This window comes from Ischnura elegans, chromosome X (assembly GCF_921293095.1).
Source record: "Ischnura elegans chromosome X, ioIscEleg1.1, whole genome shotgun sequence".
Classification (NCBI taxonomy): Eukaryota; Metazoa; Arthropoda; class Insecta; order Odonata; family Coenagrionidae; genus Ischnura; species Ischnura elegans.
The window spans coordinates 67,524,321-67,539,559 of NC_060259.1; the positions used below are offsets into that span (position 1 = coordinate 67,524,321).

At 35.2% G+C, this 15,239-nt stretch overlaps 1 protein-coding gene across 1 annotated transcript in view; it reads right to left on the reverse strand.

The window, feature by feature from the left end:
* Positions 1-3,463: 3,463 nt before the first annotated feature.
* The window catches only part of LOC124171815 (myophilin-like), a 68,863-nt gene continuing 57,087 nt past the window's right edge, over positions 3,464-15,239 (reverse strand). The window contains exon 7 of the mRNA XM_046551154.1: positions 3,464-5,269. Coding sequence (XP_046407110.1) covers positions 5,235-5,269 — 35 coding nt within the window. The 3' untranslated portion in view covers positions 3,464-5,234. The remainder of the gene's footprint in view (positions 5,270-15,239) is intronic.

Consider the following 15,239-nt stretch of genomic DNA (forward strand, 5'->3'; position numbering starts at 1 on the left):
ATCGGCGATGCGAGTCTTGCATGCAACAAAAAAATATGAAATGCAAGAAAATCGAAAAAGACGAGAGAAAAGGAAAGCTGAAAAATCAGGCAATAAAGCTATCAGTAACTATATCCCTTAGCTAAACCTATCGGCTGCCATATTACCATAATATTAAATAGTTTGAGACAGTTCAAGTATCAATAGATTTCTGCGTTATATACCTGAATTGTCTGAACACCATCAGAAGTATCCTTGTCGATTTATTGTGACATGTCTTAATTTTTTATTGGTAATTAAAGCTTAGCAACATTAGCATATTGACTCAAACTCACTGGTTCATAAGCCAACAGACAGTGGCAGCTCTTCTCGTCTGCAAAAAAGAGCTCTAATTAATTTAAAACATACAATTACATTCGCTCACAATTAAGCCCGCCAATCTTATTTTATTTAGTACCAAATAATTTCTTAAACTACGGTGCTCTGCTACTTACTACTACGTCGTCTACTACTTACGTGAGGTGATTTTGGCGATTTTTTGACCCCTCGCCCCCTATTAGAGAGATATATTGAGATTCAGCTCGACCCCTTTCCTCTAATCTCACGTAAGATTGTTCAAAATGCGTATTTTCAATGTAAATACGTTAATCTATGCTTCCTTGCAATGGATTTATTAAAAATTTTTAATTATTTATTTTTAAGGTTAGTTAAGACTAGTATTTAAGATTACTAAGATCGTAGTCTAGAATTAAATTTTCCACCGTTTCTTGCGGAAAAAATTATATGATACTTCCCAGGACCCCGTCTTTCCCCCACGTAAGATTACGTGAGAATTGGCCCTCCCCCCTCTAAATGCCTCACGTAATTAATGGATGCCCCTTGCATATTATACTAACTCAGTGACTCAACACGAAGGCTGGTTTGGATAGATGAGGGTAGAGCTCACCCCGGACTAAGCTACAGACGAAGGAATTTCACACATTCAGGGTGGGGGACAATATTTGGGCCACTTCGCACAACGAAGATTTGGGAGTAGGGTTTCCCAAGGTTTCACTCAATGTTTCAACTCTCATCAATATGGTCAGCATCCAAACGTTCGCTAAATTAATTATTGGCTTAACAAATCTGCATAAAATTGCTCTAAAATGTAGTTGGTTACTAAAATTTGCGACATATATATCAGAATATTTCTTCTTTGAGGCATTTACTAAGGTGATTGGTGATCAATTGGAATGTACTTCGTAGATAGCTTGTTGGAGAAAACTATACGTAGGCAAAATAAATGTAAATAAGTTATGAACCATAAATGCTTTGCAGGAAACGATTCAGACACAAGAAAGAAGATAGGTAAATGAAACCACGGTATGTGCTACGTAATATGATAATTCTTGGTTAAGTTTAGTTATCTGGGGCCAGGCAGTCCCGAGTTGGGCGTGGTACGACCTCGAAAGGGTCGCTAATCCCCAACTGGCAACACAAGTTTGTGAGTTATATTCCTCCCACCTTCACTAATTTCCTGCACACTCGCATCTCAAAAGCCTGCAGCCTATTTTTTTGTTTGCCCCAGAAGCCTAATCTTTTACCCCATAGCCTGAATGTACAACCCTAATTTCCTTTAAATGACACGAAATATGGCGAATGCTGAAGATAAATATCCAGTCTCAAATGGGATATTTACTTGTGGAGACTGACACTGTAAGCGAAAAATTTTGTAAACGTCGCATTTCACCACAAACCATCCCAACGCAAAATGGACCAATGGGATCCAATCGCCAATAAGTCATCTTCTTCCTTCCATGGTAAAAAAATCTAACACACATTTTCTCATGACAGCAAGTCACACATTCCCAACCAAAATAAAGACATAAAAAGTTGCTTCACAACCTAGAAACTTTCTCTGTAGGCAAATCTCCACAGTAAATACAGTACACTCCCGATTATCCGGGCAAATGATGGGGAGAGACGGCACGAATAATCGGAAAACATGGATAACCCAAACTTTCACTTAAATGTCTTGCAATGCTCATAACTTACCTAAAAAATACAATATATTATTATTTATGCAGTTATTATGTTATTTTACAGTGCTTCCCGGACTCAATGAGAGATTTCTTCGCCAGTTCGCGTTCTTTTTAGCGGAGCGCGATCGCGCATTGCGAGGCTTGGAAAACAGGAACACGGTGCTCCCGTGAATGCAGCTAGCGCGCGATCGCTTCCACCTTACGAAGGGGATTCTAACGGAAATGATAAGCCCGGTTTATTCTAGCCGTAATTTCGATGCTTTTGTGTCCGATATTACATTTTTTTTATAAAGATCGCGGAAAAATTGAGCAAGAGTAAAAATCATGCACGGATAATCCGCAACCCGGATAAACCGCAGACGGATAATCGGGAGTCCGCTGTAACTAACAAGCACCCCACAAGTGGTCTCAATAGGGGTGTGGCAGGGGGTGTTAAGATACCAACCAGTTACAAAAAAAAATTAAATGAGCACCTATACCTTGCAATCATAACTGATAAATAATCGCAACAAAACAGCCACTCTGTGAAAAATTTGTTTCCCTAATGCCACATTCCAAATTGGCACAGAGTAAGGGTAATTTTTCCTCAAGTGTGATGATTTTCCTACCTTGCACCAGCCTTCGAAACCATTTTTCAGTTTCCTGACTCCCAATGAGTTCCTAAAAGAACAACGAAAAGTAAGACAAAATGTGAGTGGGTCAGAAATATTAATGAGGCATCATACAAGAGTAGGTGCAATGGCAGGAAAGGATATGGGACATGGAGACTAAGCTAATACTGAGAAGAAAATGGAAAAGACAACATGCAATGAAGCAGATAAAACTGTGATAAATGGAATGATTCTAAGAAAGGGCTAAATAGGGTAAAGATAAAAACAACTTTAGATGGCATTAATGGAAGAAAAAAGGGGAAGTGCTGGTTTCCAAGAGCCATGCATCTATGGCTGCATGATATGCGGTGGTATGATCATGGATACGGGGAAGTGATTTGGAGGGTACATCAAACCACTGCATGGCATCAGAAACTACATTGACAGACAATGTGCTATGCAGTTGTGTTGGGCACAAGTTGCCTGAGTGTGACACAGACAAGTTTAGCAGTGTGACTCGGTTTTGCAATCTTGCCACTCCATTATGCCCTCATTCCACCTATGATGTTTGGAAACCAGCGACATGGAATCCCATATAGGCAACTGGTGCACAATCACACGATCACACACCACATACCTGCAGATGCATGGATCTAGGAAAACACAGCTTGACACGCCCAATGGCACTTCAACACCCATTTGCGTAATCCAAGTGATAGAAAAGGAGTTTTTTATACATTTTATTGCCATGAATTACAACCAATCTCCCACAACGCAGTAATTAAAATTTGTTATCTTCAACAATGGAAACATAAAAGTCTTATAACATGAAAACATTTTTAGAAATATATGCCAATTGGCTTTTTTTCAACGTACCTGATTTTCATCATATTCAGGCATTTTCCAAAACAAGAACAACAAGATTTTGGAATTATTCATTCTGATTTATGATTTTTAACACTTCAATTAGCTACACCACAGAATTATGGCAAAACAGTTTTCATAAAAAAATAATTCTAGAACTGAGCTACCACACACTAGAAAAATTACGGCATAGGAAAATATCTTCTAGGCACGAATAATTGAGAATTATTTTCCCTCCAATGTCCAATATACACTATGAATACAATATATGGCTAGTCACATTTTTCTGCAACACCATTCACACAGACTGGCATCCACTGATGTCAGCTAAGATATAATGGCAACTCATAATTGGTCAATATTGCCTCACAGCCACTAATAATGATCAATGTTAGAACCAAAAAATGGCTGCAAATACATTACATTCTCCTATTACAGGAATCCCTTCACCAAGGGATTTATGGCAATGGCAACACAAGTGAATGGTAAAAAAGAATGAAAATATGTATACATAATAACTCATATTGGTATGAGCTTGTGACTCAGTTTGACACAACTGTGTTTGTATCAAACAATCCTCACTGACTTATAGGCCTGAAAAACCCAGCATTCTACTGTCCAGGCAAAATACATTTTTCCATAAACCACTAACTAATGATCAATAAGGTACATGGGAAACTGTGACCATGAATGGTGATTTGTTTCAAGAACTACAAGTCTCAAAAAGTTAAATGGTAAATACTATGTCATTACAGTGGTCCCTTCACCTTAAATGCATGATAATGGTGTAACACAAAAATGATATCTTGGGGATCAATAATAAAATTTGCATTGGTTAACATTATTACCACTTTGAACTAGTTCATAAAATATTAGTCACAAAACTTCATAAAAAATTTCTGCAGGTGTTAGAATTATCCTGCAGGATACGCATACAAGTATGCAATAATAATCAAAATCTCAAAATATAAACTTTATAATTAAGTGATTCCAGCAAAATTTGATCATGAAAAATTGCACACGATTCATCACAGTATGAAATCACAATCACTCCTAGAAAACATATATCATTTCATAATCTTTTACCATAAATATATTAGTTATGCATTATTCCCCATGAAAATGCAATGTTTTATTAGAGGTTAATTATTTAAAGAGAATCATTTTCAGAGAGACAATTAATAAGCTGAAAGAGTTCGCATAGAAAGAGAATATTTTTAACATGTCATTATAATCTAGGCAACATGTCTATGAAGCTTCATTTTATAGCATTTCCTGCAGCAATTATACAAATATGCATCAGTTATAAAGATGGTATACCCAACAACACCACCTCTTTTTCCAGAATTAAGATGAGAGGAAAAATTAAAGGCTATTGCTTGAGGAATAAAAACTGAGACAATTATAAACAGTCGCATATTGAGCCCATTTTAGTTGCATTAAGTGTGGTAAATTTCCTATCGACTCCCTACATTTGAAAATACTTTACATATGATGATGTTGAAAATGAGAGGAAATCACGACTTCGAAGATGTGTTGCTATTCAATACTGTTGCTTCTTACTTAAATACAGTGGCCTACGAATTTACCAGCACCTATTTGAAAAACTGAGAGTACATCTAAATTATAAAGACAAACTCTTGTCAATTCACCTCAAATATTCAACAAAAAAGATTTTACAGCTGCCGATTCTTTGCCCATCTATCTGCACTGGCAGCGAACACCACACAGTGGCACTTGGCTGCCATGGCGCTGGCAGTCACTGTCCATCCGGATCCCTTCAATGCAATGTCCCCTGGTGGTGGAGCTCAGGAGCTATCAAAGGAGAAGGTAATTCAGAAGGAGAGATTTCACTACAAGACCCATTCTCACATAAAGCAAATAGGCCAAACAAGAGAACTGATATATGAACAGCTGCATATATTACACATAATGTTCTAATACATACTGCATTTTACCACGGCACAAATGGAAATCAAAAGTTTTACCCAGAAAATTAGTAGACACTATTGAGGGGAGCTAGAGTGGCATGGGATGAATGAAAGCAATTCACTAATTTTGCAAATCCGGTAACTTTGTGTGTTCACTATCAAATATTTTAGACCCACAATTTCATGTAGCCAAGGTAATTTACACCGGTTCACTTAGAAAATGCAAATTTTTTAGCCAAAATGATTCAAAATGAGAAGTTCAGAAAGGATGTGCGTTTGGATGTAATTCAAGATTACAGATGTACCACTAATTTTCAGCCAGCAATACACAATAGACCCCCACATCACAACGAGTGTGCTTAATGAAGTATGATCCCAGGTGGGTGGCGCTCTAAGAGGCGGTTTGTAATGTTTGGTTAGTGCTAACCATAAGATGGTACAGCCTTCCACTCTATCTTATACAGAAACTAACCAGTACCTTACACCACTGCCATGTAAAGTAGAAGGCTGTCTCATCTTATGAGTTACAATTATTTTGATTTGTCATATTTTTTTATGTTTTTTTTTATACTTGCCATGTAAATATCGTTTTAGTAAATCAAGAATAGGCTTGAGGCTCAGTGCCACAACCTAAATAGTTCCTGTTTGAGTTTGTGTGACACTTAAATAAATAATGCTTGAAATATGAATTATAAAGGTTGATGCCAAGTGAAACAGACAAATAATTTATGAGATCACCCAAAACTTTATGACCAGCATGCCAAGAACTTTAGAGGGTGCTAATTTTTGATGAGACATCTAAAATTACTCACCACTAATCTTTCGTGCTCATGACAGCTCATTTATCCAGCATTTTATCCATCAGTTACATTACTATCATGGGTAGCATTTTATACCACCAAAATATTCACAACCACTTTTCATGGCGAGTGAAGAAATAAAACTGATTTTAAATTCGGTGATATGCTGGTTTCTATTAAAATCGTTATTATAAATGACTCATTGGAATAGATTAACTTCAATGACATGTAATTTGAATAACAAATGTATTGAATGCTGCACGCAAAGCAGTTTTAAGACCTAAGTACTTAAGTTAATTAAACCTGGAAACCATTAAAACTGCATATTATTAAGAACAAATGCATATTTTTCATCCTCCAAATTTTGAGATCATTAAATATGAACACCAAATTGCTCCTCCATTTGCTGGATCATAAAAGTTCCGGTAGAACTTTCACATAGGAGTACAATGATCATCTGTCATACAAGCAAATTATTAACTATGTATAGGTATGTTTAGACTAAGTCATAAAACTCAAGCGGAAAAGATAAAAAGGAATTTTAGCTAAATACTCATCAAACAAATCAAGCAGCTAGCCTAGGGGTTAGTCTAATAGCAAGCACCTCCCAGATTATGCCCTTGTAACAACAATATGAAATTGAGTCGTGTACATTTCCTGTAGCATACAAACACTTAAGGGTGCATACTTAAGTTAAAGAAGGTATATACTTATATCACACATTTAGTTCTAGTATTTACACTAAGCAATGAAGACATAAAAGCTCCACAATATATTTAAGCACTAAGTCACAAATAAACACAAGATCACATACATATTTGTGCAGGGGGCTGTTCAGCATTCACAAGGGTATGTACATTGATACAAACTAAAAGCAACAGTAAAATAAATGCAATTAGCCCAACTTAGCTCTCTACTGATATCATAACCTTTTGCATCACGAACAACAGTTCACAAATTGTAGAGAAACAGCAAATTAAAAATATTTATTAATTATAGAGTCACGAGTAGTTTCCAAATCCTCTGGCATCATACCACCATGATAGTTCAACTTGAGCTAAAAATTAAATCCCTCACCTACACTTAAAACACTATTCTCCCTTCATACGACTCAGCTTCTACCAGTTAAGCCTGAATCACATGATAATTTTTCCCCCATTTCAGAATAATAGCTCCAGGAATAGGTTTTCAGGGACAAATAAGAATTCACTCAACCTATCATTAAAAGAGGAAAAGGCAAGCTTGACTCATTATGGATTTAACTGAAGCCACAAAATTGAGCAATAAAAAAAAACACATTTTTAAAAGAGTAAGGGATATATTTGAAAAGATAAATATTTATATCAATAGGTATTTTTGAAAATGCGTAATTAAAAATAAGAACAAAGCAACCCTCCATGAAGCCTAACTGATATTTAAATGAGGTAAACTGATATTTAATTTTACAGTTTTCAAAACTTTGGCATATAATTAATTATGTACTAGAACCCATCTAATTGCCAAGATTTGCAGTTACAGTACCATCGGAGGTGAGCTGTTTCAATAACAACTTAGGTAGTATAGAAAAACATTGAATAATGGAACAGCATTCCATCCACTGTTTTAAATATTTGTCCTTGCATAGCTGATTCTCAAAAATACCAGAATTTGGAACAGTATAACACATGAGAAAAAAGAGTTAGATAGAGGTAAAGGTATGGATGCCATTATTATTTGGCATAAGTCACATTCAGCAGATATGCATAACAGGTTCTATTTGAAAAGCAGGGGTTATTATTACATGCTTGTATAATACATATGTTTTTTTTAAGTTAAAACCAATATGGTAGAAGCCTCATTCTTACCTCTTCATTATTAAAATTCAATCACAGCACAACCCAAATGGATTGATTCCGAGCTGTCGAAGGCCACGCCAACAAAAGAAAAGGGCCAAAAAAATTTGGGGACTCAAATATGGGTGTATATATAGGCTGACCTGGGCTACCTAATTGCCATGATCCCACCCAGAAAAGTCCAGAATTGCATTTAAACTCATCAGCACTTTTGATTGCTTGGCCACGAGCCTTTGAAAATAATCAATTCCCCTTCAAGTGGTTCAAAATGACTAGTATATGTTTCTTCAGAGCCTCTGCCTTATTCATTAATGTTCCCTCAACCAAACTAATTGAACTTCCTGTCCTTTCTGGTCATCATCGATTCCCTGAATGAGGAGTCAGGCTACACTCACCCTCTATCCTATTCAAACCAACTGCCATAATCTCACTCTGTTTTGCTAACTCATGGAGCCAGGAGTAGGAGCTAGAACTAAGTCTCAACAAATGCTCAGAGTACATTTATACTTATTACCATACATATGCTACAGATGGCATTAACACGTTGCGTACGGATGTCGAGAATTCTCGTCATTTTTTTCCCGAACGTTCCGGACGGATGACGAAGATTATCGTCATTTAGGCACGTCAACCTAAACAATTTTAAAGCGCACAATACATATTCGTTAGTACGTTTTCAGTTGTTGTTCGTTATTCATAATGAATTGATGCATCATAACGTTTGATAGGGTAAAGTTATATTCTAAACATTAGCTTTTTAACCATGTTTAAACCAAAGGCATTACGCCCTAATAGACACATTTCCAAATCGGCGTTCCTAGGAATTTAAATACCCCGGTAAGCAACGTGTTAACATCATGGCTTCAGGTGACGTCAAACAGCTGGAAGTAATGTCAACTTCCAACCTATAGTTGTGAACATAGAACAGAAATGTTAGTGGCAGAGCTCTGAAGAAGTTAGGATTCATTAACCATATTATGGAAAGCCCTCTGAATTAAAAGAAAGAGGTGCTACTTGCTCTAGTTATGGTACTCCTCAAATACACAGTAAGCTCACGGGATTTAGTACATAATATTTTATCTAATTCAATGAGGCACAATAAGAAGGAATGTCCTCAGTTGAAAACTGCAACAAACGAATAGAGAGGGTTACACAGCTTTTATACAAATTAAGTTGGGAGCTGCCAAGGACCTGCAGACTACATAATAGGCTTAGATTTCTGGGTTAGGCTTAGATGCTAGGTTAAGATAATTGAACAATAAAGAACAGACACCAGTGAGATTGACACAGAGCACATAATCTAAGAACCACATCAAATTCCCTGGTCCAGCAGATACAAAAAAATAAGAGAGATACTTAGCCATACCGATACGTATAAGAATTTTTTTGGCCATGGACAAAAAAGATGTAAAAACTAGGACAAGTAAAACACAACACACACCTTGATATCTCTTTCAGATCAACAGCTGGGATCTCATCACCCCATCCAGATGCCTAATGAGATTGACTTGAGTGTCAATATATACATGTGAAGTTACCATCACCATCCTGCTCTCATTCACCGTCATCATACACTCTTTTGCCTTGCTCAAACGTGATATATAATACAACCAATTGTTAGAATACTTGTTCCCAACATATGTCACTCAACAAGGAAAAGTATTCTTCATCAATTTTCATTTGGCTCACATGTATTTAAATATGGGTTAGTCCTCACAGGAGGCTCCATAATGACTACCAATCAGCACTTCCAATAATCCAAATAGAAAACTCTAGTAATTTACTGCTCTCTCCAATGGGCAAACATTGAATTACTAAAAACAGGTACTTAATTTCATAAATCACACTCAGGCAAGTTTTTTGTTGGCTAATATAATATTTTCCTAACTTTTCACAATTGTAACCACATTATTGATAAGGTATTTGCACAAACAGCATATTCCATCATTGAGGGGTAGCGTTTCACTCACATAGTTCTTATTAAAATAATCTTGAACACTTTTATTTCATTTCAAACCTCGGGCATAGTCTGAATATATTTAGCTATTGAGGGTCAGCAGAGATGATTTGAATAAAATATGACACACAACTAGGTAGGTCGAGTTTAGTTGAATCAGCCAAGCATTTTCCATCAAAATATGCAATAATGAATTTCATAATTTCAATGACCATTCTATCATGATCTTTCCAGTGAATAATTGGCTTCTGATCCCTTGACCTAAAATTTTTCACTCCATGATTTAACCTTAGGGCAGGTTCGGATAGAGCTTACCCCAGACTAATTCACAGACAGCTGTAGTTCAAATATTCAAGGTAGAGGAACAGCATACGCTCTAGCATGTGTCACCTGGGTGGGCAAATGGTGGTTTCAGTTTATAAAATGGGTGGGCCAAACCTCGAGTTAACATGGATAATTATGAAGGACAAAATATAGGTTAAAACATTAACATATTCATTGACCTCACAAAAATGGCACACCTATCCTGACATACCACACAACAAAAACAACTTATGCCTCAGGCCCTAATGCGTTTTCTTTATAATAAAAAGTTTAACTTTAGCCTTTGGTTATGAAACTTGCCTGTCGTATTTCAGTGGGCCAAAAAAATTGGGAGGATCTTTTATTTTATTTGAACCCTTAGATCAGAAGCGTAAAGCTCTAACCCCGCGATTACCCCACATCTTAGTGTTTTCATTGATATTAACTCAAATCATTATTAATTCCACAGGATATCGGTAGTTTATGGCCTTCATATTTGAATTAAAGATTTTTTAGGGCATGTAGATCAATCTATTGCACTCTTTTTGCTGCTACTGAGATTCAATCCATTTATAATGGATATCCTTCAGAAAAACAACAGACTTTTATTGATACAGATCATGCCACACATGAATTTCAATGCACAGCTGACAAATGCACTAAAATTCCCTCCAAGTTGTGCTGAAGATCTGACTCATACTGTTTTTCTATCCTGAGGGCCAAAATTCAAATCATAATCGAAGAGAGAGCCCTTTGGTTTAAAATTTTATGGAAAGATGGACTGTGGTATGTTTTTTTACATGCAAATTGCTTTCAGTGCTGTGTTGCAACCACCATATGGCATATAAAACCATGGTTCCTCATGTGACTGTACAGAATAGGCTAATGCTAATGCCGAGTTCCACTCAATCCCGTTCTATCTCAAAGATTTGCCTTTCAGTTTCAATTTTAATACTACCAATGGGTAAAAGACAATTGCCTAACTATCTTCATTAACAATTTTTGATCATTTTACTCATCCACTAATCTCATGAAACATTGGTTATGTTATTTCTATGAAGAAAGCATTCCTCAGTTCTCCAGCTAACTCCTACTCTATTGAGAGATTAGAATACCCAAAACACTATTTTGCACACAAAAAACCAGCTAATAATAGCTTTGTTTAGCCCATGCCTTTCACACTGATGTATTTTTACTTCAGCAAGTAAGTAAATTTCAACATTTGCATTTTGACTCCGAATTTCATTTTGATTCTCCAATACAGGCATTTTTTTACTGCAAAAGGAAATTATTAATTCAACCAGTACCCTGGATTTGTATTCACTCAATACACCTATGCTCACGCAAATTCTTCATTGACACAAACAGATTACTAACCGCAGCACTTTCCAAACCTTTTCAGCCTCTCATAAAAACCTACCTATAAACAACAAAATATTATAATCCTACTAGATATCAAAATTATAAAATAATATGCAAAATTAAATCATAAATAACATTTATAACTGGGATACATAAAAAATTCATGCATACAGGTAACATCCATTGCAATTGGCAGATAAGGCAATGAATACCAATCTTCAGTTATTGATACTCGACTCTAAAACACTTTTCACATGATATGTTCAACATTTCTTGAGCTCTTTCCTCAACTATATAGTCTAATTATATCATATACTGGGTACTCAGATCTGTAAAAGAAATATCCCTTGCCACTGGGCCTTCCACTTCTAATTAAAGATGATTCCCACTAAAATTAAAGTACATATTTATTTGATCTTCAGTAGACTATTTTATTTTTAACACTCTGATTTTGCTGCTTCATAATAATTTCTCTACATACTGTAAGGTATCTCTGAAGTAAGAATATTTTGAGGCATTTAAAGACCAACAGCAGCTTGTACCTTTAGATGATTTTGATTTGGCTCAAAACACTTTAAACAGGCAATCAGAAACAAGTGAAAAGATACAAATTTATCTTGACTATGATTACTGATAGCTAAAAAAAATGATGATACAAATATTACAAAATGATATACATTTTGCAATTGACTTTCAGGACTGACAATGATGATGCACAATCGACAGGCAACTAGCATCCAAGCTCTAGACAATAATATTGCGCATTAGAAGACACCAATCTCACATTATAGGCACTTACTCATTGTAAAGCTTCCATTTCTTTTGAAATAAGGTCAGTCTCTCAGCTTGAATGAATATAGATTCAAGCAATTCATAACATGATTCATGTAAGAAATTTCATAACATAACTCTGTGAAACCTTTTATAGAAAACCTTAGTTATCACATTATGCTCTGTTATTGGTTAATATTTCAAGTTGACAACACATACCTATGATATTTCCCAAGGCACAAATAACCAATGAGATTCTGAATAACATTTCTTTAAATACATGAAATATATATACTCAATACTGATATTGCATTCAAGATGAATAGGTACTTTCCTCCAAAAAGCTCCATTATTCTAACAGTAATACCTATGAGCATAATACATCATTGTGTGTGAATTTCCTTTCAACTGACTCAGCAGCATTCTTTGCATACTAGAATAATCAAATTCATCTTCCCAAAAGCAAGAAACTAAAATTAATTTTATATCACCTGCAATCAAACATTAAAATTCACTTCCAAAGAAAGATTTAAACAACTTCACTTCAATACATTTTTCACAGGGCATTTACTGCTGAGCCATAAATCTGCCGCTATTTGATGAATCGTTTCATAAAAGTGGCCATCTAATTATATACACTGCCTTGTTGCAACAGTCTATGAGATTGTTATGGAAAAAATTTTCATTTTTCCTCAGATCATCATAACACTCAGATCCACCTTGGTATATCCATAATGAAATGCAAAGCTGAAAATATATAACTAAAATTCATTTTCAGAATAGAGCCCTGTCTTACAAAACAATTCCTGATCCACATTAGGTAAGATTCTGTTTGGGTTATTATAAAAACATTAAATATTACAAAATTGTTTCCTTAGTTAAAATAAATGCCCGTATCAGTCAAAATACACCTCTAAAGGAAATGAAATATTGGTCAACGACAGAAAGAAATAAAAATCCAAGAGATGCTGAGTCTAGTTGAATAAAATTTTACAGCCTTTGATAAAATCACATACTTAAAAGAAATCACCATGACAACTAAATAAACACTTTAATCGAGTGGCCACCTCCATAAGTCGCCAGTATTTTATGAAGGGGGAACAAACCACCCTCCCAACATAAGATATGCAAATTTTCTCTCTTTCCACAGGGCACATCCATCAGATGCCAGTAAACACAAAATTTTTGCCAATAGTCAATGAATTGGAGGTCTTCTAGAGAAAAAATTATTTTTGGAAAATGATGACAATTATCAGTCTGATGTTAAGTGGAATACAAACAAAAACCTATTAAGAGATCAATATTTCAACTCTGTTTCAATATATTAAATATGAAAATGTTAGTAAAAATGTGAAAGTGCTCTTTTGTCTTCCTCAGTAATGCAGCTTGTCTTCCAAAAATGTCACTTTCCAGTGAGTCTATATTTCATTGCTAGCAAAGATAAATTGAAACCCTTTGGACAGTGGATGTGCTGCAAGAAGGATGGATAATGAAGGGGCGAGGAAAAAATTCATGAGAACTTGCATCTTCAGTTTATTTCCTTGAATCACTGAGACTTTGTAGAGGAAGTATTCTAAAGGTGATGATGCTATAAAAGAATTTTGAAGATCAAATGGCAAGTCTGAGTGAGAAATGAGAAAGTATAAAAAGAGTGTGAGAAATGGGAAGTCTTCTGAAAGCCTTATGAAGATAATGGGACAATCCAATTAGCTGTATAATGAAATATGATGGTCTGATGAAGACATTTGTAGACGAAATAGCAGCTTGAATGAACAACAAAAGAAGACCTCATGTTTGTATAAAATGAGTGATTAGGGATGCAAAAAATAATTTAAAAATAATGAAAAGTTTAGCTTATCGGAGGGTTGAGTGCGGAGGAGTATCAAACCAAAAATAAGACTGAAACCCATGATGATGATATCTTAAGAAAAAAACAAAACAAAGCTCTCATTTTGAGAAACTGCAGGGTTAATGATAATAGCACAAGCAATATGTATTATAGGTTAAAACATCCTCAAATGGAGTGAATGCAGCAAATAGCTAGAAAAAATTTGAGATTCTTGAAAAGGCTAAGGAATTATTAAGAACAAGAATATGTTTTCATGAAGGAGAATAGGAAGTTGTCTCACTCCCACTTGTTTCCAGCATATAAAGAATGGAAAAATAATTGCAGTTGGTTAATTACTCCAACCATTCACAAGGTAACTGCAAGATACATCAAAGAAAAGAATATTAAATTAACCAAATTAGTTGTCTATTTTAGTGCATAACAACACAGAATTATTCATCAGGGATATATATGAAAATAATTAAATGTAGATTTGATGTACATCCCATCAACTATGTTTCACACAATTTCAGCACTTTATTTTCGACAACAACTGAGGTTTTACTTAAGGATGGGAACATCCATACAAATTATGCCCCCTTAACTGTTCTATTAAATGTTAAACAAATTTTTCAATTTAATTGGTACTAAACATACTGCAAATCCCATTTCAATTCAATATAGGCTATGCACAGGGAGGATTCATATACTTAGTGTGTACCTCAAGAAAGCACATACTTTCCAAAAGAGTTACTCTCATTACTAAAATACATAGATACGATTACGAATATGATTAATTTTATGTTTAGAAACTAAGCACTTGTAGAGGTAATACACCTAAAAATACTGAAGTAACCATTAAGATCCTGCCCAACTCAATACTTTCATGGGCTTTAGCTGCAACAAGAAATTTCACCAATACAGAGCAAATGATGAGAAGAAAGGAGTTTCAAAATTCATCAAGACAAACAGCATCCCAAAAAGGATAAGATTTCCATTCT